General features: G+C 37.4%; 1 protein-coding gene across 1 annotated transcript in view; it reads right to left on the bottom strand.

Moving 5' to 3' along the window:
• The window catches only part of Hmgcll1 (3-hydroxy-3-methylglutaryl-CoA lyase like 1), a 118,049-nt gene that overhangs the window by 60,025 nt on the left and 30,480 nt on the right, over positions 1 to 27,544 (bottom strand). The window contains exons 2-5 of the mRNA XM_050127306.1: positions 20,074 to 20,154; positions 19,765 to 19,872; positions 3,939 to 4,034; positions 3,145 to 3,293 (exon numbers count right to left, since the gene is read on the bottom strand). Coding sequence (XP_049983263.1) covers positions 3,145 to 3,293; positions 3,939 to 4,034; positions 19,765 to 19,872; positions 20,074 to 20,154 — 434 coding nt within the window. The remainder of the gene's footprint in view (positions 1 to 3,144; positions 3,294 to 3,938; positions 4,035 to 19,764; positions 19,873 to 20,073; positions 20,155 to 27,544) is intronic.

Genomic DNA, 27,544 nt, shown 5'->3' with positions numbered 1-27,544 from the left:
AGGGAGGGAGGGAGGGAGGGAGGGAGGGAGGGAGGGAGGGAAGGAAGGAAGGAAGGAAGGAAGGAAGGAAGGAAGGAAGGAAGGAAGGAAGGGGAAAGGAAATAGAGAGAGGGCTGGAGGGAGGAAGGAAGAAAGAGGGAAGGGGATCTGACCATCATCCATCTAACCTGAGCCTCTTATTTTACTCTGATGTTAGGTTACATACATTTACATGAAATATTGGTGTGGGAGGTCCTTCTGTCTATGTGTTGCTTTTATTGGTTAATGAATGAAGAACTGGCGTGGCCTATAGCATGGGAGAAGGAAGGCAGGGTCAGAGAGAAGCCGTGGAGCTGCAGGAGATAGATGCCAGGAACTTTAGCCGGTAAGCCACAGCCATGTGGCAATACACAAATAAATAGAAATGGGTTAAATTAATAAGAATTAGCCAGAAGCTAGAGCTAAGGGGCCAAGCAGTGTTTTAATTAATATAGTTTTCTGTGTGGTTATTTTGGTTCTGGGCATACAGGACAAACAAGTGGCCCCTCCTCTAACAAAATATAAACCTTTAACCTCTAAGTAAACACTCTACATATGAAAAAATATGTCAAAGCAGATGTCTGAGATTTAGTTTTATGTACCATATTTCAGTAACAATTATTTCATGTTTTCTTGCAGGCTAAAATCTAGGCCTGTTTAATGGTGGAAGGTAAAATGTAGCTTTATAAGCATCTTCCACTACTAGGAGATGGTGATGCTTGCACAAGCCAGTACCTGGGAGGTAAACCGTGTGGTAGAAGCCATTCGATAGTCATTCAGAAGCTGCCCACTGTGCACCTAAAAGCAGAGCTCTGAATACAGAGACTCATTATCCCTCGAAATAAGGCTGCCCTCACCTTCAAGGTCAGGATCATAATCCCTGTGGCATCTAGCCTCAGGCAGCAACAAGGGCAAGACACACAAACTGTGCAACACGATTTAGATAGACGGCTTTGCTAATTCAGGTTGAAAACTGGATGTTTTGAATAAATGTGTTGGGCTATAAATCATTCCTTGGAGTGAAAGTTGGGGGAGACTGCCCTTCATTTTTGGCAGTTGGGGAGATTACTGTTCTAAAAGTTGGATGTTCAACAGAACTGAGCGTCCAATTGGAAAATGTTGTATAGTGAAGGAAGTCCTTTACCTTTACAGTGAGTGTCTTCCACTGAAGAAATAGACCACTAGTATCTCTGATGCAATATATTTTGGAAATAAAGCACACTTGGTTTAGGTTGCTTTTGATTGACAGGTAAAAAGGTGAATAAGGACTGCACTAATTGTGACTGGAAGAAAATCTGATGCCTCACCTCTGTCTAGCTAGTAATAAATATTTACATTATAAGAACAAGTTATTAGAATAAAACATTAGATCGCACAATTATATTTGCTTTTTGAACATAAATAAAATCTATGAGTTTTTTTAATATTATTTAATTAATAATTTGCCTTATTCTTTAGTCTAATAATTTCATTTTAAATTTTTTCTGGAAAGTTGAGAATAAATGCCACAGACGCTGTTCACAGATATATATTCTTGCATTTTATAATCTTTTGAAAATAGATAAATAGCTCCTAGTAAAAAAGGGAGTAATACACTTATGCCTCACATAGCTCAGATGTCAGAGATAAAATGGAAGCCCATATCACTCTAGCCAGACACAGATCTTTCATGTTTTATGCTTTGAACTAGACTTTTTATTTTATAATATACATTTATAAAGACATGAAGTTGGAAGAGGTAAGAGGATTTGGAAATAATGGGTGATTAACATGATCAAAATGTGTGTGTGTGTATGTATGTGTGTGTGTGTAAGAACAAATAAAATACAAAGATAAAACAGAAAAATAGAATCACATTTAAATTCAGTGCTAAGTTATGGAAGAAAATGAAATACTCAAACAATTAAGGATCACACTGCTGTAGTTGTATTTCTAAAAATGAACAATCCTCTGGAAAATCCAGAAATAAACTTCAAATTGAGATAAAAAAAAAAAAACAGTGTGTTGGGAAGCCCACATTAGTCTACATTACAACTCTGCAATAAAATATCCACAGTAGTCCACTGATACGGTTTTATGATGTTTCCTTAACTTTCCAGTGAGGAACACTCTCCTCCAAATATTGTTCACATTTTGAAGTAGACAAAGAATGCCCTTTATTGTAAAGGTAAGAAAGGCAAAACAATTCAGTGATATTTGAATTTGAAGGTTTATAGATCATCCCTCTTTTTACTGTGTTATATAATTTGACCTTAAAATAAATACATTATTATGACAATGGGTGTGTGTTATGTTGGATTTAAATTTTTTACAAGATCTTTACATGAAAATTATCTATTAAGCTACAAAGATAATTAGATTCTCTTTAAAAAGCTTTATGGTAGAAAGTTGAGAAGATAAATTTCAATAGAAAACATGGTGTGGTACACTCTAAGTCTGTTTCTTCTCCAAACGACCTAGGCTTAACTCCAATCGTCACAACTTCCTTCCTCAAAATGTCTTTAACATTCCACTGGTTGGTTTTGTGTGTCAGTTGGACACAGCTAGAGTCATCGAAGAGGAAGGAGCTTCAGTTAAGGATATGCCTCCATGAGATCCAGCTGCAAGACATTGTTTTCAATTAGTGATCAGTGGGGGAGGGCCAAGCCCACTGTGGGTGGTGCCATCCTTGAGCTTGTGGCTCTAGGTTCTGTAAGAGAGCAGACTGAGCTAGCCAGGGGAAGCAAACAATAAACAACTTTTCTCCGTGGCCTCTGCATCAGCTCCTGCCTCCAGTTTCAAGCCCTGTTTGAGGGCCTGTTCTGAATTCCTCCAATAGATCAGAAGTGTAAGCCAAATAAACTCTTTCCTTTCAACGGACTTTTTGATCATGGTGTTTCATTGCAGCAATAGAAACCCTAACTAGGACATACTTTATTATCACATCCAGCTCCCCTGGTATCAATCCAATTCTATATTCCATACACTAGAAACATTGTAATTATAATTGATGGGATGTAATTACACAGTGATTACTATAAATAAATATGGTTTATAATAAATATATATATATATATTCATAAATGGTGGTTTGTAAGTGAACTCTAAAAACAGATACTAATGGAATGAGTTGGGTTTCTTGAGTACCCTCGTACTGGGATGTCCATGTGCCTTGCAGAGGTGATAACTTCCTCGAACCTTCCCATACTTTCTTCGATGGAGCAGTTAATATTCTTCTTGCTGAAAGATTCAGAAGCAGCACCAAAAACTGCTATCTCAGTGGCCCCAGCAGCAACCTGAAAGACACAGTGTACAGCTCAATGCTAACATGTTCTAAAGTCTCGTGAATGGTAGCAGGAGACGGACTACCCTAACGGCATGTCTGTGTTCTCATGTTGCCTTAAGATTTAAAGCCAGATTCCTTCCTTTTTGCCACTTACACTGTTTTAAAATGGAATTATTTTGTAGTAACAACCAGAATATTCCACAAACTACAATATTCTTAAGATCATGAGACACATAGTACACAGTGATGATGAACCAGTTAATTCTCTCTTTCATCATGTTATCCTCAAAACATTTTAACCATAATTATGGGGGGAAAACATGTACCCCATTAAAGCCTGCATTTTTTAGGAGAAGATTATCAATAAATGTTTAAGATATACCGTATATTAGATTCTTAAGAGGGAAGCACAAAATAAACTTTCAAATTTTCATCCAAAATAAAGAATTATATTTTTATTGTCAAATTCTTGAATAGTTACACTGAGCAAGCTATATGGGGAACATGTTTGGTGCTAACAATGTCGTGGGGAATCTTGATCTCTGTTTTTATGTTAGTTTATCAGTAGAGTAATGAATTGAACATGGCAGCATTTTAGCTTTCAAAAATCTTCAAGACAATAAAGGCAATTTTAGAAAAACAGTAGCAGACTTACAGCATGGTGAAAACCCTGAAGATTAGGTACAAGGACAGGATAGCGAACTCCTGGGTACCGATGAATGCCTCTCGTCACTTCGGTGTGATCAGCCATCTTAAAAACATAATAGTTATATGTAAGTATAGAACAAACAAGGTATCAAACACATTATTAGCCTTCTGCATGAGTTACACAGAAATGTGTTACATAGAAACATAGTTACATAGAAAACATGTTCTACAAATTAATGTCTGAAATGAGGTAGTCACATGTAACTAAGACAAAGTATTTCTCACTAACATTGTGACAACAAATACACAGTGTTTTGCCGTGTATTCTCCATACTAGCATGAGTGCCTAATTCTTGAACTACCAAATGACTGCAAGAAAATTGGTTAAAGAAAATGGCAGAAATCCTGGTTTTCTGTAATCACCCCTTTAAACAGATACTGCTATGTGAATTAGGAAGGTCGTGCCTTGTTTTAGTGCATTTATGACAGTGGACTATGAACTGAGAGCTTTAACATTATGTATTAGTTTTGTGTTATTTTAAAATCAGCCATGATGCTATTTCTGGTCTCTTATTCTTTCCCAAGTTCTCTTCCCTGTTGATGAAGACATAGAATATATTTATCCATCTATTTGAAGCTGTGTATACTGTGATTGTTCTAAGTAATATTTAGAACAATTATAAGTGTTCTTAGAGTGGAGACAATATTATGTGATTTCTAAAAGTAGGTTATAAAAAGAAGACACAATTATACACCTGATATTTCAGGAGAAAGCCCCAAATCACCTATGCAATGGCCATAAAATAAGGCAGGCCTCTACAGAGAATATACATGAAGATGAATAGAGTCACCAAGCCAAAAACCAGGGTGAGTCCCTATATCTGGATTAAAGCAACTTCAGATGACTCTAGCTCCAAAGAGTTCAGTTTATGGCTGTGATCCTAGAAACTATGTAATAAAGACAACCACTTCATTATGCCATGGCCAAATTCCCAATCCACAGACTTAGTGAATACAACATGTATTTATTTCTGCCACCTAGATCTCAAATAGCTCATTATATAGTAGTAAAAGCTAGAAAACTGAAAGATAGGTATGGTTGGTAGAGAGGATGCATGTGGCAGCAGTGTAAGCACATAATTTGAGGCTATGGCCATAAAGGAAGACCATACTCAGTGGCATGTCTTTGAATTGGGTTTATATTAGTCAGAACTCTGTGTGTGTGTATGAGAGAGAGAGAGAGAGAGAGAGAGAGAGAGAGAGAGAGAGAGAGAGAGAGAGAGAGGTGTTTGCTGAGAATGTATGGCTGAAGAGAAAATATATTGAGTGTGTGGAACCTGCTGGCATATGAAAGTTTGTCTGAATATTATACATGGAAAGGTTTGAGCAAATCGGTTTTTTTCCAGTTTTCATCAATATTGCATGTGTACACAATGCACTGTAGTTACAGTTACCTTTCAGGAACCTCTTCCTTCCTTTCTCACTAAGTCCTTCTTCTCAGTGGCCCCTCCTCCTCTGCTGTCTCCTCTCCTCCCTCTCTTCCCTTCCTATTCTCATGTGTCTCCTCCTCCACTCTATTTCTTTTCTTCTTTCTTCTTCAGGCCCTGCGCAAGCAGCCAAAGCTGTTGTTTATTCCTGACTGCAATGGTGATGCTGCATCCAGAAGACAGCACTTCACTGCACTCTCCCTATCCTTTGGTTTCTACAGTTCTTCTGCAATATGGCCCCAGCCCCAGAGGGTTGGCAACAGTTTTCTTGGGGCCAAGCACTCAGCGGTCCCTTGCTCTCAGCATTTCAGCCAGTTAAGGGTTCCTACTTGGACAGGTGCCCATTGCTGAAAGAAGCTTCCAAGGCCAAGGCTAAAAAGTACACTAGTCCATAGGTATAAAAATAAATATTTAGAGGGTGACTTTCCCGCATGTGCATTTGACAAGACATTGGGAGCAAATTACCAAATAGGTCCTGTGACCAACCATCTGTTTTTAACTATGCCTTGAATTCCAGAGGCATGAATATCTCCCCACTAAGCCGACCTCATAACCAACCAGGAGGCAGTTGATCATCCCCAAAACATTCGTGTCACTATTGTACCAATTATCACAAAGTTGTGCTAGGTAGATCTGTATTGTAACATGCAAGGTCTATGGAGTGGGACTCAAGCCCCAAAACAATCAAGTCATTGTGGCAAAATACCAGTACCCTCATCTATCTAGACAGTTCAATATTGTAGCACGCACCATCTATATCTAGGTTTGATATTGATTCTTCTTCAAAAATTTGCATATCAGCTTCTTTCACTAAGAAAGTATTAGAAAGCATTGTTACACAAAAAGGCAATTAATGCACGAACACTGAAGGAAATATTTTATGAAATGATCTCTCACATTCCTCTCTGTTTTTAAAATTATTATCATACTTAATTTACAGCTACATGTCATATTTATAAAGTTTACATTTCTGTAATATAATGAGTTAATTTTTATCATTAGCCATAACTAAATAAAATCTGGTATCATAATTATTTTTATGAAAGAGGGTCCTCCAGTCTTATATCCTCAGGAAGGAAGCTCCTTACCAGTGGGTGTTATTTGTTCTTGGTATGTTCATAGCATTTCTAGGTATATCTAGTTATTAATTCTTTTAACATACTATCTTAATTTTTTCCAGACCAGACCTATACATATGGACATATATAACTGTCCTTTTTCCCTGCTCACCAGTATCTTGAAGTATTTGCTTTTGTTTAGCATCAGGACAGAACAGTATTCATATCTTATTGAAATAAAACAAATAATGCTGCAAGTTTTTGTTTAGAGTCTCCTCTGGCCAAGTCTGCCAGTGCTACTTTCTGCATGCAGGAATACAGTAAGTGGAAAAGAAGGGCAGATAGGAGAATATGCAGTTTCTTCAACACGTGCCATCGATTAGAGGAAAAACATGAATGATGTGGTTTCAGACCCTATAACTCAAAACTCAATATGAATAGTAATTCCTCTTAAAGGTAACATTTGGAAACTTGGTAATGAGAAAAAAATGAGACTCGAGTGCTTCCTGACAATCCTGGGTGAAAGCGCTGAAGGCGGCTATGAATAGTACTGTAGCCTGGGTCCTATAACCACGTCCCATTCATAGACGCCTAGCACAAACCTCATCTATCTTAGCCTCAGTAGCACAGGGGAAACCTTGGTCTGCTTGAAGAAGTAAGACACTCTTAATAAATCATAGCCTTACAATAACAAACACAGGAAATCTCTGGAAAATTGAACATCCTTTTTTTTCTACCCAATACCCTGCTTGACTGCCAAAGCTAAAACGATCTGACACCAATCTCACAAAACTCAAGTCCAGAAGCCTTAAAACTAATTTGGTCTGGTGTATAATTTCCTGTCCTTCCTTGTTCAACTTAGCTTTTGTATGCAAAGGACCTTTGTAGTGCCGTCTATTGGGTAGAATGTTGATGTGTCTCAGAAGCTTCCACGACAACCACCCCTCCTCTTTCCTCGTGAAAACGAAGAGATTCTAATCATAATCCGCTGACATCTACAAATATTCATTTTTATATTATAAGACAAACACCACCTACATGGATTTGTGGGTTAAATCTGTAACATTAATGTCTTAGAGGGAAGAAATGAAAGTCATTTTTTATTCAATAACATTTCCCAGTTCAGGAAGATAAACATAGCAATTATACATTAGTTATTCTTTATTAGGGTCAATGCCTTTGGACCACCTGCCTGCTCTTCCCATATTAAAAATAACATGTTTCCAACATCATTCTGAAGTAAGGGCAAGAAGTTCCAAACTTCCCAATATAATTTTCTTCCTGTGCCTGTGCAATTGTGTTGCCTGTCACTATTATGTACTATGTACTATGCCTTTTTATATGTTAATAACATTGCAGCCATTGTTATTTCCCTTGCATGGAAGCATGAAGTATTTTTAATGTAGGGGGTAAATTGCTATCAGTGTGTTTTGTTAGTAGAGATTTGCATTCTTAACACTTCAAACCTACAACACTGTGGAGAGCTGCAGCAGAGAGGATAAGCTTGGGTTACTGACTCACTGCTGATCAGACATTATCAAGAGAAAAGGTTAAGACAAAAGTAAGGTCTCATAAGCACGGAAAATATTGCTGTCACTTGTAAGATCGAGGCTTGGCTATATGCATCTAGAGGTTTCTGCTTTAGTAACAGTGAAAGCGGATCATCTGAAGGTGCCAGCTTGCTGAATGGCAACCTGCTCAGCATATGCTGGTTAGGCAGTTCTACCAGATTATAACTCATTCATACTCACCTGCCTTTAAAATCCCTTTGTGTGTTTTCATTTTCCCAGCAACTGTATCCCCCATCCACTTTAACATTATAATTACAGTGTTATCCCTACACTGTTATTCACTTTTGAGTCTAACAAAGAGCTCTGTATAGTTTTTAATACAGAAAAAAGTGAAAGCACTAAATGGGAGAATGAATAAGTGGAAAGGATCCAACACATAGAGAAATGAAAATGCCTTACCAAAGCATACCAGATATGAGTAAAAATCAGGTCTCAGATTTTCTATTCATCAGAAAGCACAAGTTAAACAACAGACATAATGGTATCGCCAAAGTGCAGGAAGCCTGGAGGATATGGGGAAGGTGTGTGTGTGTGTTTAGACTCCTGAATTGCACCATTTCTTCTTTGTTATTGTTTTTATTGAGCTCCCAATTTGTTTTTCTCTGCTCCCCACCTTTCCTCCCCACTCCCCTTTTACCCTCTCCCATGCTCCCAATTTACTCTGGAGATCTTGTCTTTTTCTATTTCCCATGTAGATTAGATCCAAGAATTTCTCTCTTAGGTCCTCTTTGTTGTCTAGGTTCTCTGGGATTGTGAACTGTAGACTGGTTTTTCTTTGCTTTATATCTAAAAGTCACTTATGAATGAGTACATATGATATTTGTCTTTCTGGGTCTGAGTTACCTCACTCAATATGATATTTTCTAGATCCATCCATTTGCCCACAATTTTCAAGATGTCATTATTTTTTCCACTGTGTAGTACTCCGCTGTGTAAATGTACCATATCTTCTTTATCCATTCTTGGTCAAGGGGCATTTAAGCTGTTTCCAGATTCTGGCTATGACAAACAATGAGGCTATGAACATAGCTGAGTGAATGTCCTTGTGGTATGATTGAGCATCCTTTGGGTGTATAACCAAAAGTGGTATTGCTGGGTCTTGAGGTAGGTTGTTTCCTAATTTTCTGAGAAATCGCCATACTGATATTCAAAGGGGCTCTACCAGCTTGCACTCACACCAACAATAGTTGCATCAGTCTAAGATTAGTAATATTAATGCTGGAGCATGATTAGCATGAACTTACTTCAACATATTTGTATTTCAAAAAATATATGCATATAATCTATAGTCTTTTTCATGTCAAATTTGAACAATAAAAGAGCTCAAATCCATAATTCTGTTATTCTAAAAGGTTTTCAACACAATCATCTCAATTATTATGAAATTATTATGGTGCACCAAAAGTCCCCAAGTTATTTCTTTTTTGGTCTTGTGTCTCTGCATGTAGGAGGCTCAGTCTGTAGACTCTCCAAATGAGATAAATCAGCAAAACAGCCAAAGGAATAGGCAATGTAAAAATTCAAAATCAAATATTTCTGAGAGAAAATATATCTCTACTCTAATTTTGTCTTTTACATAATATGTACAGAATTCTAAGACGTCACCACATAAAAGATAATTATAGAGGAACAAATTTTAAGATAATTTCGGTTACATAATAATAGGAAGGGAATTAGTTGGTAAGACTAAGGGGTCCCCTGGGAGAAGGAAGTGGTAGGAAGGGTAATAGGGAGTGAAAATTACTAACATTCATTGAATACATCTATGAAACTGTGAAAAAATTTATATGAATTAGAAATATTTCCAATTAGATACAGAAGTTCTTTAAGGAGACTAAAATGTTTTTGAAATTTAATCTCTATGTTTAATGGGGAAACAAAAATTTTGATAAAGACAACAAACTCAAAAAAACTAAATATAAGATGAGGTACCATTTATTATAGCATTTTATTATAGCGTTTTATCTTGATTACTTTTATATATTTAAAGGCAAAGGAAATCTAATTTGTTAATGGAAAGGTAACTAATCAAGTCAATAAATTATATTATTGAAAACCAGAATACATAAATTTCAGAGTAGAATAAATTTTAGAGTACAGGAAGAAAAAAATCTAAAATAAAATTGGTTTATACCTACACTTAAACATTTAAAGAGCTCAACAATATCATTACTGGAATCACGTCAGCTTTGCTTTTCCTTTGACATAGTAGTAAAAGTACATCTTGGAGAAGAAATTACTATTTAATTCTGTGTAATGTAATACAGTGTTACCAACATGTTTTTTTTCAATTTTTATTGATTATTAATTGTAATCAAGCACAGGACAGAAAGTTAGTTCCTACTATGACAACTCTGTCTAATTTTTGTTCATGCTTTCTTATCTTTCTGAGACAAACAAAGGAGTTTTAAAGATTTGGGAATAGGTTCAAGTAGTCATTTGCCTTAGAGTACAGTGAAGTTAATCACTGATTTCAAAACCGACACACACACACACACACACACACACACACACACTACACACCCCTTGCCACTTCTGACAGAGAAATACAGAAATCTGCATCATCACTCTAAAGATGTGCTGATGCCCACTGATACAGAAATAACACTGGCCCAAGATAGGAAGGAAATTCACACTACAGCACAAGTAGCTACCATAATACTAATATATGCTCTGTTTATTCAAAAGAAAAAATTGCATACTTGGATAAGCATTTTAATAGAACAACTTAAAGAGAGAAACAGTTTCTGTGCTAATGAAATAACACTAAATTCCTAACGACCACGTTTCCTTTTTGGAGTACATTGGCTTGAGTTGTGAAAAGAGGCTTTGTTTCCCTTCAAACATAGAGATTGTGTACTAACAGTGTTAAACTAAGTCATGTTCAGCATGTCCTATCCTGCATTAGACCCTCCACAATGAGGTTGGAGTGATTCTCAGGTAAGTGATTTCCAGCCTTTATTCTCTCTCGCTTGGCCTATGTGTTCAGACACAGGTATAGGGAAGTGTCAGATTCTTGCCCCATGGATATGGTTAAGAAGGCCATGCCTATGATGTGCCTTCATCAGCTTCTCCCCCGTGTCTGCCTTAACCTAAGCAGGTAAAAATGAGCAAGAGATGGGCTGTGGAGGCAGGTTTCTTTCTTCTCATTTTGCAAGCTGTCATCGTGTCAACAGATTTTATTCACATTTACACACTCAGTTGTTTTTTGTTTGTTTGTTTGTTTTTTGTTTTTGTTTTTTTGATTTTCGAGACAGGGTTTCTCCGTAGTTCTTTGGTTCCTGTCCTGGAACTAGCTCTTGTAAACCAGGCTGGCCTCGAACTCACAGAGATCTTCCTGCCTCTGCCTCCCGAGTACTGGGATTAAAGGCGTGCACCACCACCACCCGGCCACTCAGTTGTTTTTAAGGCAAACAATTTAATAGAGGAAATGTGTTAGAGTGAGTATGGTAAGGCCAGGACTTACCATGCCAGGGCTAACATACGTTTTCTTTTAAATTCAGGGGTTTTAGATTGCAGGCTTTATTCCTCTGTTGACCGCATTTACCTTTTAATCACTACCATGAAAAAGAAAATAGTTTATTATTTCTAGATCAGTTTTGAAAATAAATATGTGACACTTGAAAAGTGATGATTCCAATGATATTCCCTTTGTCACTTATCTTCCAGAAATCCATACTTCAATTTTAAAAAAAAAGTGGTGTCTTTCTTCCTTCTTTGTAACTTGCTGGGCTTTGTAACTGTCTCAAATAACAGGATATGCCAGATCAATGCTATATAGATTACAAGCTTAGCTATAAAATGCATATCACTTGTGAATTGCTAAGCATCATCTTAGATGTCTAAAGGGAACACACTGTGAAGGACTTTGCAGAGAATTCTGAAAACTCTTAGAGAATAGGTAGCACCCAGCCAGTCCCAACTCCCTCAGCCCCTTGTGCCCTCGAGTTCTGCTCTAACCACCATCTATTCTAACACACTAGTCCCTAAGAAGTCTTTGGAATGCTTAGTACAATTCTAGCTGGATGGTTTATGATTAAAAGACATAAGCAAAACTTAATATTATTTTAAGTCACTGAACTTAAGGACTATTTCTCATGCACACTGTGGAAACCTCTCTGATTCAGCTATCAGGGAGAGGTGGCAATTTCCAGTGTTTGAGTACAAGCATACAGACACATTTGCACACACAAAATACATGCCACTGGGTACACATTCAGTGAAAGAAAACATATTGGATCCATTAAAGCAATCTACAGGGTCTGTGATTAATTAAATACTAGATTAAATACTAGAAACAAGAATGAGAGGGCAAAAACCATCTATTGTTTTCCATTTTCTTGAAGAGCCAGCATTGCACCTTTGCAGGTAAATGTACTCTAGAACACCAGGAAATGGGTGCTACGGTCACCAGAACTCTCCTAACACAATTTCTCACATTTAGTTTCAATAGCCATGTAATATCATTTACATCATATCAATTAGCATCCTTACTCCTACCCACAGGTAAATATTGACTACAATGATGTATTTGACAAATTAAAAAAAAAAACCGATATATTCATGTAAGTTGAGAAACAAAACGATATAGTTATTTAGACTATGCCTCTAAAGAACATATATGATTGAATCTTTTCGTAGCAATTACTTGAGGAAGTATGATTAATGTTGATACCTGGGATGCTAGTTAAGAGGGGAAAATAAAGTAAGACTATCTCAGTGAATATTCTTGGAGATTGAGATACCTGCTTCCTAAAGCTGGTTGAAGTCATTAAATGGATCTATCTCTATTACAGAAACTTGTATAATAGATACAGAGTATGATAATATTGGAGGGTTATAGGTCACCTTGTGGCTTTGACTTCCATGTCAGCCTCTGAAAGCACAATGCTAAGCACAGAAGTTTGTAATCCATGTAGTTGTCCTTTTTGGAAACATTGGGTTAAACATTTCTTCCCTATAAGTTGACAGTCTATGCTTTTGTGTAACACCAGGGGCTTCTGGGTAAAACCATGGAGTCCTGGGGAAAAGAGTAAATAGGGTAACACCAGGAACTAGGAAGCATGGCCTCGGTTAAGTTGGCCAGGACTCCCTTCGTGGAAATGACAGGGGGCCAGTATATAGTAGACCATAAGGAGAGTGGACGTTCTCTCACTGGGATTATCCAAAGATGTTTCTGTTGCCTGGAAACATAACTATGTCTCAGCAATGTGAAAGCACCCTGTCCCCTTTCCCTCCCTTCCTCCTCCACCCTCTCTCTTATCTCTCCAACATTATTTTCTCTCTACCATCTACAGTCCATAAGAAGAACAAAGCCATAAAGACCAAGGCAGAGCAGGTACAGAAAATATAGTCTCCTACATTTAATAAATCCGCATTTAAACCAGGCATTCCAATCTAGTAAATGTGCCTGCATTTCAATAAAGACTGAATTGTCCTCCACAATAGAATGAGCATATGGAAAAAGGCTACAGAGATCTTCTGGTTAACGTGTACCTTGACCTTACTTTTACTTGTTAGAGTGACTTGCAAAAAAAAAAAAAGCTACATTTTCTATGTATAATTTTTTCTACTCTCATAAAGAGTAAATGGGGATCATAAGAGAAGGTTAAGGGGAGAGAAGAGGAATGAAAGGGAGCAGAGGAAAATGTATAGCTCAATAAAATCAATTTAAACAAATAAAAAAAATAGAACGAAAAAGAAAAATGCACTTCTTTCCCTTCTGGGAAGACTTTTTACCCATTTATTCCAATAGGTTAAAGCTTCATCAGGAACAAATAATATTTATAACCAATCCATTTCATACAATATATATATGTACAGTGTTGCACACCTAATTTATTCTTATTTTCAAAATAGCATTCATTTTAATAATATAGATAAAAATATTTACAGACCAAAAGGGAAAGTTAATGACTAACACAAAAATTTAGATCATTTTAAGACTTATGATAGTCACAATAATTTAAATAGCTTACTATTAAGAGACACATGCAGGAAATCTGTTTTTAATGATGTGCTTTCTTTCTCATGCTAGTGTGTGTTCCGTGTAACTGAGGGGCTACCTGGACTAATTTCAAAAATTCTTATATTGCATGTCACTCTAAGGAAATCTCTTTCCAGATAAGCTATAAAGAACATGTATTTCTTAATGGCAGGCATTCTATCATCTGTGATCATTTAAATTATAGGTGCAGGATCCTGTTTTATATGGCACCCTGCTACCGTGGAACTTTTCTTTAAGCTATTTGAGTTAGCAGCTTCTGCCAAACAAAACAGTAGGAGGGAAACTGTAAAAAAAAAAAAAAAAAAAAAAAGCTTTAAAATGCTAAAAAAAGAAGTAAGTGAAGAAGCAGCAATCTAAACATAAACTGGAGAACTTATTCCCATGACCTACGTCTGAGACAGAATTGGCTCCAGGGAAACACAGAACTCACAGAATACCAAAAAAAGCCACAGACAGTGTCTTTAGAACCAGAAATCACTCCAGACAACATATAACAAGTTTCTATATCAAAATTTACTGTATGTCAAGCTCAAACATTCTTTTGAAAGTTTCTACTACATGATGTTCTTCTAAAAGAAGATTTAAAAAGAAAAGTTTTTTAATGTAAGGTCAGGGAAATCTAAAACAGCCACGCAATGACAGCCAAACTACAAGAACATGGGCTACCCAAAAGACTGTCTTTAAAGAAATATTTGCTGTGTTGTGTGTAATGTAAGGCAAGGCTAGGTGACTTTGAAAGATGAAATTTGTGATATTTGTCTTTGATTCAGGCACACTACTCTTTTGTGGCTATATGATTTATATAAATCACTTTCTTCTTTAGATGAATATAACCAGATGAGGCTTAAAGTGAGCACATATTAATAGAGTCACTATAGAACATACTATTGAATGTGAGTCTGGATGTAGGCCCTGCCATCATGCACACACAAGGACCATTGATGTGACTGACCTTCTGTGGTTACCCACAACCATCCTGTACTGCAGGCATCTGTGCTAAGATTTCCAAGGTTCAAATGCATGGCACACTCTGGATAAGGGCACAAATCTAGAACCATCTGTCCTCAACACAGATGTTCTCGGGAGTTATGTGAGACAATTCAGCCACTTATTTAATATTACTTTGAGCTGAAATGGGCTCGTTAATTTTCACAAGTTCAACTCAGGACCAAATGCAGAATAAAATCCATCAATTTATATTCTCATCATGTGTATTTATTTAAGCAAGGCCAGGAGCACAATCCCGTTCCTACTTAAAAAAAGACTGTATTTCTTTTTCTTTTGTCTATATTTTCTTGTCATTAACTATAAGAGAATGAGTATGGCCTTTTAGGAATTGTTCTATCGTTATTCTTTCAGATGTCTCCGTGACCATTATAGATAGGTCTAAAGGATAGTCTACCAAATAATTTCTATTATCATAAAATAGTAGCAACATTAAGCCATCAACATTATCATATGAGAAGAATATTTTATATGCAACCATTTAAATCACTAGAAAATTAAAGAATCTTGAAAATAGCAAATTTAGTATCTGAAATGAAATTTTGGTTACAATATTTTCTTAATATTAACAAGATTTAGAGCTAATTTTATAACTATGCCAGTGTGTCCTATCTCTCTCCAGCTATAACCAAATATGTAAAAGAGCACAGAATGGGCTGCAAACAGAGCAACTTCAATTCTTAAAGATGATGAAAATTTCTTGCACCCCTTAAAATTAATGACAACCAGTGAAGTATAGTTGTTTCACAAAATAACCAAGGAAATGTGTTTCTATCAAGTAATGCTTTCCTAAGGAAGATAGCTGTATACTTAATTATATAATAACAGATATATAGATAAAAGGCTGGGTTAGTTGCCTATGAAGATAATGGAAATTATATGTTACAGTTCTTTCAAGCCAACCTATTCATTATTCATTTCACAGTAACTTACTGTGTATCTACTAGCTATGGCCCAAACACCAAGGATGGTGAGCAAAAGAGACACAGACATTATCTTCAAGATACAGTATGAATAGCAAATAATCAGAGATTTATAAGTATATAAAGAGTTTATGATCATAAACAGCAACATTGAGATGAAGAAAAATCACTCTCTGATAGGGAAGGAGAGCAACTCAGTAAAGAGTGAGTTATTGCTGATTGCACGATGTTTTCTTTCACATTAAATGCTTTGCAATGGAAAGGATTCATTGTTTTCGTTACTTCACATCATCCTGTCAGCACTGGAAGAAAATACAGAAACTGAGGGATAGCTAAGCAAATGTACGTGTACAGTGCCTTGCAGAAAGGGACCTGTGTCATCGGAAAGCCAGGAAAATAAGAACGAGGACCAGTTCAGATTGCTAATTTCAGCAAAACAAGTTGCATCAATGGAGCTTGTGGTGGAAAGGAAAACTGGGGTCACAGATGCAAAGACCTGAACGTGAATACTCCAGCCTTTCTCAGAGAGAGGGGATTTTTTATGAGTTTGAATGTGTTTGTTAGAGCTGATATTCCTAGAAGCCTATTCTGGTCACTTTAAGTAAGATGTGAGAGAAAGGAAGAAACAACGTTCATGTATTCCACGTAAGGAAATGTACAATCTGTGGTTTTGTGGGTTGCTAATATGTCTGTGGAGTTGAAATGGAAAATAAATATAGAATATAGTAGAGATTAGCTTATTGCATAGTTATTTGTGTGTGGGTTTGTTTTGAGTGTGTGTGTGCGTGTGCACACATACACACATGTGTATACTCATGTGTAGGTGTGGGTATGTGATAATGTGCAAGAATTAGTTCTATTCTTTAACTATGTGGGTTCTGGGGGTTGAACTCAGGTTGTCAGATTTGATCTAAAGTCCCATTACCCACTTAGTCATCTTGCCAACCCCAGAAACATTTTATGGGCTTTTGTTTTGGTTTGATTTTTGTTTTACTGTAGACCGAATGCTTGCACCACCTTCCTCCAAATTTCCTTGTATTAGTCATGACAAGATCGTGTTTGAAATGGAGTATTCTGAACAGCCCCTACATCATCACGACAGAGCCCCAACAATGGGATAATGCTCTTGAAAGAGGAGACAGGAAATGGTTCCCTTCCTTACTCTTCTGCCTACCAGATGAAGATGCAACGTAAAGAAGGAGATGTGAAAACTGGAAAGCAAGACTTCACAGACATCGACTGTTAGCATCCTGAACTTGGGTCTCCCGGACTCTAGAATAGATCTCTAGCATATGAACCACATTGGTACCCCATTACTCTAGCCATCACTAAACAGGACAGTAACTGATTACATACACAATGCAACCCCTTGGAGAATCAAGCATAAGATTCTGAGGGGAACCCAGAATCTTGTTATATACAAAGCAGTGTATGATAGGGGTGAGCCTGCATTTGAATACAATAAGTCTGAGATGACAATTTCATATCCAATTGAAGTTTATCAGAAAGATAAACTTTTTCTTCCTCAACAAAGGAATTTCTGGTAAAAGAAGCATAGTGAGGGGAGAGAGTTTAGGCAGGGGAGAACATGAAAAGCAGAGTGTCAAGGGAACCAAACTTTAGCAGGCAAGACAAGGTGCCACAGATAAGGGAAATAGAATGATATGAAATCGGCTGAATAAAGAAAGAGTATAGAGAATAATGGAGACTATGGAATGGGATCAAAAGTAACCAATGAAATGAAGTACATGGGGAAAAGGTGGGGTTTGGGATGTCGTAATGATACTGGGTTACGAAGGGCGAGGCTATACTGGTCACTGATTACTAGTTATGCTTCAAAAACTCTAATCAAGTCTCGGGATTGATGAGTTTGGTTAAATGTCTGAGATTCTGGGTAGCGCTATAGCATCTTTTCATTTCTAATGAGGAGACTGTAAATGGCTTCGCTCTTCCCGTGTGTATCTCCCACTTTACACGTCAGCAAATATGAGTGACAAAAAAGCAAGAGAAGAATCTCCTCTCGTCCTCCATCTGCTAATGTGAGTTCTACCACACCTGAAGATGCTCAGGTTACTCGAAATGTCAGTCATAAATAGTGAGTCCAAAGCAGGCCCCAAAGCCGCTGTTTAAGAGCTTTGACCTGTATTTATTGTTTGGGATCCTATGTTTACATAGTATTAGCATATCATTGAGGTTATTTTTTTTATATTGAAAGAAAGAAAAAAAAATGTCCACCTCCTCCCCTCCCCCCACTTCTCTTCCCCTCCCCCACACTCTTCTCCCCCTCCCTCTCCAGTCTGAAGAGCAGTCAGGGTTCCCTGCCCTGTGGAAAGTCCAAAGTCCTCCACCCTCCATCCTGGTCTAGGAAGGTGAACATCCAAACTGGCTAGACCCCCACAAAGCCAGAACATGAAGTAGGATCAAAACCCCGTGCCATTGTCCTTGGCTTCTCATCAGCCCTCATTGTTCGCCATGTTCAGAGAGTCCGGTTTTATCCCATGTTTTTTCAGTCCAACTGGCCTTGGTGAGCTCCCAATAGATCAGCCCCACTGTCTCAGTGGATGGGTGCACCTCTCGTTGTCCTGACTTCCTTGCTCATGTTCTCCCTCCTTCCGCTCCTCATTGGGACCTTGGGAGCTCAGTTCAGTGCTCCAGTGTGGGTCTCTGTCTCTATCTCCATCCATCACCAGATGAAGGTTCTATGGTGATATGCAAGATATTCATCAGTATGGCTATAGGATAGGGCCATTTCAGGTTCCCTATCCTCAGCTGCCCCAGGAACTAACTGGGGACATAGCCCTGGGCACCTGAGAGCCCCTCTAGGTCCAAGTCNAAAAAAAAGAAGCAGACTCACCTAGGAGGAGTAGAAGACTGGAAATAATCAAACTGAGGGCTGAAATCAACAAAATAGAAACACAGAAAACAATCCAAAGAATCAATGAAACAAAAAGCTGGTTCCTGGAGAAAATCAACAAGATTGATAAACCTCTATCCAAACTAATAAAACGCCAGAGAGTGAATATGCAAATTAATAAGATCAGAAATGAAAAGGGGGACATAACCACAGACACAGAGGAAATTCAAAGAATCATTAGATCTTACTACAAAGGCCTGTATGGCACAAAACTGGAAAATGTAAAAGAAATGGACACGTTTTTAGATAAATACCATATACCAAAGTTAAACCAGGACCAGGTGAACAATCTAAATAGACCTGTTAGTCGCGAAGAACTAGAAGCTGTTATCAAAAACCTCCCTACCAAAAAAAGCCCAGGACCAGATGGTTTCAATGTGGAATTCTACCAGAACTTCCAAGAAGACCTAATACCTATACTCCTTAATGTATTTCACAATATAGAAACAGAAGAGTCATTGCCAAATTCCTTTTATGAACTACAGTCACTCTGATACCAAAACCACACAAAGACTCAACCAAGAAAGAGAATTATAGGCCAATCTCACTCATGAACATCGACACAAAAATCCTCAACAAAATACTGGCAAACCGTATCCAAGAACACATTAGAAAAATTATCCATTGAGGTTATTTTTTAAAGATAGATTAATACTATATTGATTCTTAGTGAGTATTAAGATTCAATTCATATATCACAGACTTTCCAAATCCTATCAGAAATAAACTAATAATATATAACATATGGAAATTATTATACCAGTTACATTTGGTTATATACACATATGTTTGTATATTTATACACATATATATCACAGTGCTCACTAAACTTAAACATGTTAAATTATGCAACTATAAATTGGAATACCTGTGGTACCCATCTGGAGGACACAAAACTGGTAACTTCTATTACAGACAAGCCAGTTTGGGAAAGTTGATTGATGAATTCAATTTTTATATCTGTTGGCACTATAACCTAAAAAAAGCCATAAACATATTGTATAAGTAAATTGTATAAGACCTATTGAAGCATAAAGTATTACTTCCTAATTGAAATAAAACGCAATATGCCTTAAGCATTCAAATAGTAACTGCACACAAATATTATTTAAGATATAGAATCTACATATCATTAAAGCTTTAAGAAATTCACTATGTAAAGCTAATACAAACCTACCTTTTCATTCTGCAATCCATCCCTAGGTCCAACTTCTACTATTTTCACATATTCAGGGAATCCAGATAAGTGGGATACTTCCTGAAACGCAAGGCATGAGTGCAAGAAAAAGAGATTACTCGGATTGCCACTCTAATTGTAGAGGCTGGACTAAGAATATCTCTCATAGACTTCGTCCTGGAAACACTTGGTCTGCCGCTGGTCGTGCTATTTCAGGAGGTTAGGAGACGCAACCTTGCTGGAGGAAGCTGCTACCAAAGGCTGACTTTGAGGATTCATTGTCTTGCTCTACATTCAGTTCTCTCTTTGTCTCAGGTCCTGGCCCCATTCCTGCTGCTTGCTGTTGTGCATCATGGTGGAATATTAACCATCTAAACTCTGCAATATACCTTGGTGATGGTGTTTTATTGCTGCAATAGAAAAGGTAACTAATGTAGTAGTTGGTACCGGAGAGGGGGGTGTTGCTGTGAAGAACCTGGTTTTGTTGTAGTGTTTGAGGAATGCTGGGAGTTGGGACTAGACAAGTGAGTAAATGCTGAATGTAGAGATTAAAGCACTAATCTAGTAGGAGCCTAAAAGACAGCGCTGCACATAAAGCAAACTGTAGAAGCCTGGCTCACAAGGCTTCGGAGAAAAGCAAAGACTTTTAACGGCAACTGGGCTAGAGGCCATTTGTGTGATATTTTGGCAAAGAATCTGTGCCTTTCGCCTGTGCACTAAGAATTTAACTGAGGCTAAATTAAAAAGTAATGGGCTAACTTTTTGTCAGAGGAAATTTTAAGACACTATAACATTGAGCCCAAGCCATGATTGATACTGGTAATGTTTATGCAAGTCTACAATGAAATAAGAACAAGTTGGGCAGAAAGAAACACAAAACATACAGTTTGGATAGAAAAAGCACAAGGAAGCTAAAGATTACGGCCAAGGCATGTGCTGGAAGAGAGGCTGTAGCTGTGAAGGCGATTAGCCTGCAGAGAGAAGTCCCTCTCTACACCATAATAAAGGGAAAGACCTCACCCAGCTAAGCTTCCAACTGGTGTCAGAAAGCCTGGGGCCTTTTCTGAGAGCAACTGAATAGAAAGCACCACTGCTAATGTGATTCAAGGGGCCAGGGCCCAACCCAAGCTGGCAGCCTAACTTGGCAGCGTTGTCCACATGGTTTGGGCTTCGGAGACACAGAGAATGAAAGAACTGAAGAGGTCTTGGATTCTACCTCTGTGGTCTCAGAGAGCCACTGAGGCCAGACGGCACCTGGCAGGGGGAGTCCCTTCATGGAGGTCTTCAGAGTGGCGTATGCTTCTAGAGGCCACTACATGAAGTTGTGGAAGGAAAACCTGAGTTGCAATGAAGACCCCACAATGTTGGCAATTTCAGAACCATGGCCTGTCTCCCAAGAACAACTGCAAACGGGAGTGGACCTATCCCAGGAGACGTGTATGTTGCAGGCAGTCAAGCCTGAGGAGCAGACCATCCAACCTATTAGACACCAGACATGGAGCTACAAGACTTGCTAGGTTTTGGTCTTGCTTTGATCCAGTGTTTCCTAACTATGACCCCATTCTTCCTTTCTGTGTCATCTTGTTTGAAGAGTTTAATGTGCTTTTCATTTAAATTGGGGATTATAATGAAGACATTGCCTTGAGTCTCAGAAGAAACTTTGGATTCTTCAACAGTGTTATATTTCAAAAGTGGGGACTTTAGGCATGGACCAAAAGCACTTGAAATATGATACAACGTGGTCAGGGAGTGAAAAGTCATGACTTAAGTGGGAATGTTCCCCACTGGCTCGGGTATTTGAAAACTTGTTCCCAGTTGGTGGTGACATTTAAGAAAGTTTAGATGTGACCTTTGCTGGAGAGAGCATGTCACTGAGGACAGGTTCTGTGAATGTGTGTCCGGTTTGCCCTGTTTCCTGCTTGTAATTGAGGATATGAGCTCTCAGTTTCCTGTTCCTGACCCCATGCCTGCTTCTTGCTGCTAGGTTTCCCATCATGCTGGACTCTTCCTCCACTAGAACTGTGAGTCTGAAAACTCTTCCTTTCAATGGTTTCCTTGACCATCGTGTTTCATCACAGCAGCAGAAGAGTAACTCATACACTAGTTTACTGTTAGAGTTAAATAATTATACTCTGCTAAATAAATTCTCACTCCACAAGGTTAAAACAGCAAGAAAGCAATAGGATATAATCATGATATGTCATGTATATTATTTGCAACATTGAAATAATTTGTTTATTATAACTTCATGATATGTATTGATTGAAATTCCAAAAGTCAGTTTTTGAATAACTCAATTTAATTGTCATAGATCATTAAAAATCACTGCAAACTAGTCATAGACATTAATATCTACAGTAAAGAATTCAAAGTAAACCAGAGTATCTGGAGGAAAGAGCGCAAAAAACACCAAAAGAGCAAATAAATTAGTCACTATGTAGCAAAAGAACTTAACACTTCTCAAAGTCAGAAGCTCAAATGCTCAATAAATATAAGAAAAAAACTGCCCAACAATCTTAACAACTTTAACCACAAGGAAAATGCTAATTAAAACTGCACTGCAGTTCCATCTACCCAAGACAGAATGGCTGTCAAGATAAAAACAAGTTTAGGCATGGATGCAGGAGAATAAGAAACATTTATCTACTATTTGGTGGCTAGTCCAGATACTATGGAAACAGTATAGTGGTTTACCAAAAGGCTAAACATATAACTACCATATGGTCTGGCTAAACCACTCCCAAATACATACCCGAATGAATCAATGCCAACTCACAATACATTTACCTACAAAGCCATGCATACATATTGTTGCTGGCAGTATTTAGAACAGCCAAGTCAGGAAATCATTCTAGGTGCCCATCGACCAATATGTGGAAAAAGAAAATGTGATCTCTTTATTTTATCCATCCATAAAGAAAAATAATACTATTTTCAGGAAAATAGATGAAAATGTCTGCCATTGTGCTATGCCAAATAAGTCAATTTCACAAAGATAAACATCATTTTTCTTTGTGAATTTATTTGGGGGGTGGTAAAATGATACTATGAGAAATATGAAAGCAGAGAAAGGGAAATAAAAAAGGATAATGAATATACGAAGAGACTCCAATTCAAATATATTGTATCCGTGTATAGAAACATTATAACAAAGCCAGTACATTGAACTGTTACCGTGTATTGCTTTAAACATAGATTTTTGTATTAAAAGATTTCAACCACAAAGGGTCAAGCTAGAAGCGATTACTATCCCCTGAATTCAAATGGGGTTTGGTCTTGTGTGCACAGACAACTGAGGCTAGGGAGGAAGGAGAGGGTGCTGCTTGCTCCTTTCCTCACACATCACAGATGTCAACAAATGCAGCTTACTGACATTCACTCTCAAATAGGACCCAAAGCACCTTGCCTGCCCTACTATCCCTCTGCAGCTGAGACACAGAAGGATTTGGATTCTGTAGTCTCTGGTTCTATAGACATAGTATAGAAGATGTATTAGATTATTAATTATCATCTTAGATAATTAGATAATAAGAATATGTATTAATAATCATGTTAGAAGAACAAATTATGCTTAATTAAAAGGTTCACATTAAATAAGAAAAAATAAGCTTTACAAAGTTTATATAAAGTTTAAATGAGATAGAAGCTACATCTTTCAAATAATACAAGCATCAAACTTGGTATTTCTGAACCGGGTGTGGATAACTCATCGTGTTTTCAAATGAGTAAATGAACTCAACTTAGATACTCAGGACCTGCATTAAGTTTTGGGGGGGTTTTGTGGTTTGTTTTGCTTTTTGTAAAATACAATGCACTCAAATTGACCAATTTATATGTTTATTCTGTCCTTGGGATATCATATATATTCAAGGGAGGGGTAGCTTTTTAAAAATTATTTGAGAATTTCATATATGAGTACACTGCAATTAGATCATTTCCACTCCTTCTCCTCTGTTCAACTCCTTCTGTTCCCCACTTCCTCTTGAATCATGACCTCTTCTGCTGCAGTTATGGTTATACATACATATCTAGCAAAAGTGCACATATACACACAACCTACTGACTCAGTATTGCCCACATGTACAAGTGTCTACAGCTGACCACTATGAATAGTGGGCTCTTCTGTGAGGAAAACTGATTCCCCCTCAGCATCCACTGATTGCCTGTAGCCTTGTGAAATTTTGTTCCACCCATCTTGGCATGTTGACTGGTATAGTTATTGTAGGTCTTGTATAGATAATCATAATGTTTCAGATTTCAAGGATGCAACATCCTTGTCATGTCCATAACACAGTATAGCATAGTATTCATCTAATATTGAGTCTTTAACAATTTTAATGTTCCTTCTTCAATGTTATTTGAGCTTTAAGTGTAGGGGTTGTGTTAGAGATAGCCCATTTTGGGGTTGGTCATGATGGTCACTGTTCTCTGCCTTTTGACTAGACATGAATCTCTGTAATGGTCTCTGCATTCTGCAAAAGGAAGCATCTTTTATGAGAGCTGTATTGCCTATCTACATCTTATATGTGGGCTGTACTACCTGTGGCAATGAGTATAAGAACTGAGAATGTAGTTAGAGCTTAGATGTTTTGGGAAAGTGACCAGAGCAGGTTCTCTTCCAGGGTCCATGACCTCTTCAGTCAGTGGTTCTTAGTTGGGTTTACAGTAGCATGAATAAGTTTCCTTCTATTGAGCAGGCCTTTGATTCAATTAAACATCTTTGGTTAGCCCAGGATATAAATGCCACTATTACACCATTGGGACTATCTTTCCAAGCAGTTAAACTGACTATTTTTGATGCAGGCCCCAGTGGTGTGTGTGTGTGTGTGTGTGTGTGTGTGTGTGTGTAACAAGGAAAGAACTTCCTGTCTTATTTGCATCCAAAGTTGTGACTGGCTTGGTTAGTGTTCTGTGTTAATTTCGGTAAGAATCCAGATGATCCCTGACACAATTCTAACAGATTATTTTTAACAATTTTTGTGAAACTACAATTCATTAACAAAAAAATATATCAAAGGAGGAAGAGAATTCTCATTTCTGCATCATCTCTGGTTGTGAGGCACAGGATTATCTTGGGAAGGTGTAGGGGCTGAGAGGTAGCAGAAGATCCTCAGCTTTGGGTTCGGTTGTTCTGGATAACAACACTGAAATCATGCCTAATGATGGAGTGGTTATAATTTAATGAAGAAGTAAGAGGTATGGCATGAACGGATGGAGTAAGAGGAGACACTCCCTTCTTTTTATGAACTCTCTTCCTCAAATGGAAGAAATGAGACCAGAACAAAATCAAAACCAGGCGACCATAAATGTGATCTCATTATCATTGTTTCCATTGCCTTTTCACCATGGATTATCTTCCAGCATACATGGACACAGAGTGCTGCTTTATTAAAGGGACTGTTTACACAACGAAGGAACACGGTGTTTTGAAGGTGACGATTATATGCATGTACAATTAAAAAGCTGGGTGTTGTTCTTTGCATCAGTGTAATTTGGGTGCCATTATTCACCAGCTGATGAAGAAAAGCAAAAATAATGACCATTTCAGTCAAATCAGAGAACCTTCTTACTGGACATGCTTTTACTTTCCTCTTGAATCTAATCTCACTATTTCTAGTCAACTCTAATTAAGCCAATGACAGAAGAAATTCCCTAATGTCATCAACATATCCTCATTGCACACAGACCTTGTGTTAAAGATAAGAAGTTAGAACGGGTCTGGTAGAAGCAGTAAGAAAAAAAGGCAAAATATAATGAGTGATGGGTCATCAAAAGGCCAGTAAGCTCTTGAGGTAAGACAATGAATGACATTGATTTAAACCCTTGAATTCTAAATACTTGTAAATTTATGTCAATTATATTATGAGGTTTTGTCTGTATATTTATAAAGCTTCCTAGAAATTCAATACATAGGGAGATTGCTAGGGAGAGACTAAAGATTGCCAAAAGAGGACTTTTATACATATTAAAGCTGAAAGATGAATGAGACACTGGAGAACACAAGTGTATATCTGCACAGGAAGTAGGTTTCCTTCCTGGAACCTCACTTGAAGAGCCTCAAAATTCCATGATATGTAGTGAGAATTATCCATATTTCTCCAATACCATCTGTTAGACCAACATTATTGAAAAGATCAGCCCAAGAAAGACTTTATTTCCTAAACATGTTAGCATGCAAGACACCCATGAAAATTCCTTTCCCAGTGTTTACTAATACCAACAATAAGTTAACTTCCCCAACTATATCCTTCAGCATCTGACATTCTGTTTAACATCTACTTGGAAACTCTTTGGATAGAAGTATAGTAATTTCATTTCTATAACCTAATAACACTTTATAAATCTCTATTTTAAAATATATCTGCAAGTCCTTCTTTGTTCACCTGTCCAGAATTGACATATTAACAATTAATCTGATTTTTTAAAAACAGAAAACAAAAAACTGAAGGTGTTGGTCAATTAAATAATTCCTAAAACTTGGAAAAGTAAAATCATCCTTTCATTCAGCCAACACATTAACCAACATTTTTATAGTTGTTCTGTAGATGTAAAGAAGCATACAAACAAAGCTCTCCGACAATAATTTACCACAGCACGTGGGAAAGGCTCTGCATGCTGAGCTGGGACAAGGGCTGAGGTGTATTACTGTCATACATGGAACATGTGAGAGTCAAAAAATTATTAATAAGTAACAATGAACGGAGATTTGAAAACGTTACTTTTTAGAAGTGAGCAACATTGTCCTTAAAAGAATCTACGGTATATCCCATTTAGTGTGTAGAGCGCTGTCCGACACTCCTGAAACACGAAAGGTGTCCTAGCCAGCATGAGCAGTTCGACAGACTGCCCATGCCCACATTTGGCAGCAGAACCTTTGGCAGCAAAAGTTCACTTTCATAAAGAAACAAAAAAGAAACATTAGGCTAAATTTGCACGTTACTTTAGTTTTCCAAGGAAGTTTCCTATCTACTTTTCACATATGAGGCTACACTATTAGTTAAGTAGAACTGGAAAAGTTTGGATGACGTGGGTTTAATTTGCTAATATCCCTGACTCTCACCCTAGTTTTCTTTAAGATGAGATTAAACATATCACCAGCTATTGAGCTTTGGTTGAAAAATAAAATGAATCACTTTCATGTAGAACATACGTGAGCTACTTGAACCATGTTTTCACTTACACATAAAATTAAATGGAAGTCTTATACTGATGGTATTTCTCTGCAATGTTTAGTGTATGGATGAGCATGTGAATAGCCTATGTGTTTTCTATTAGCAATAATTGGCAGCTTTTTGCAGTCAATTCCCTTCATGGTAATATATAAGATTCTTTAGTATCTGCCATTTAAGTATTCATATTTTCTCTATGAAACACCATCCATTTTAGGCAGATGTGTGTATGTTCCACTCATTTCATTCCTTCTTTATTGTTGTTGCTTATTTTCTTGCTTTTGCATCCTGATCTGTTTTTT

Source organism: Alexandromys fortis, unplaced genomic scaffold, assembly GCF_014885135.2.
Source record: "Alexandromys fortis isolate MF-2015 unplaced genomic scaffold, M_Fortis_MF-2015_v1.1 scaffold_22, whole genome shotgun sequence".
NCBI classification, from domain to species: domain Eukaryota; kingdom Metazoa; phylum Chordata; class Mammalia; order Rodentia; family Cricetidae; genus Alexandromys; species Alexandromys fortis.
Note: the sequence above shows the minus strand (reverse complement) of the source record. Positions and strands in the feature narration are given on the sequence as shown.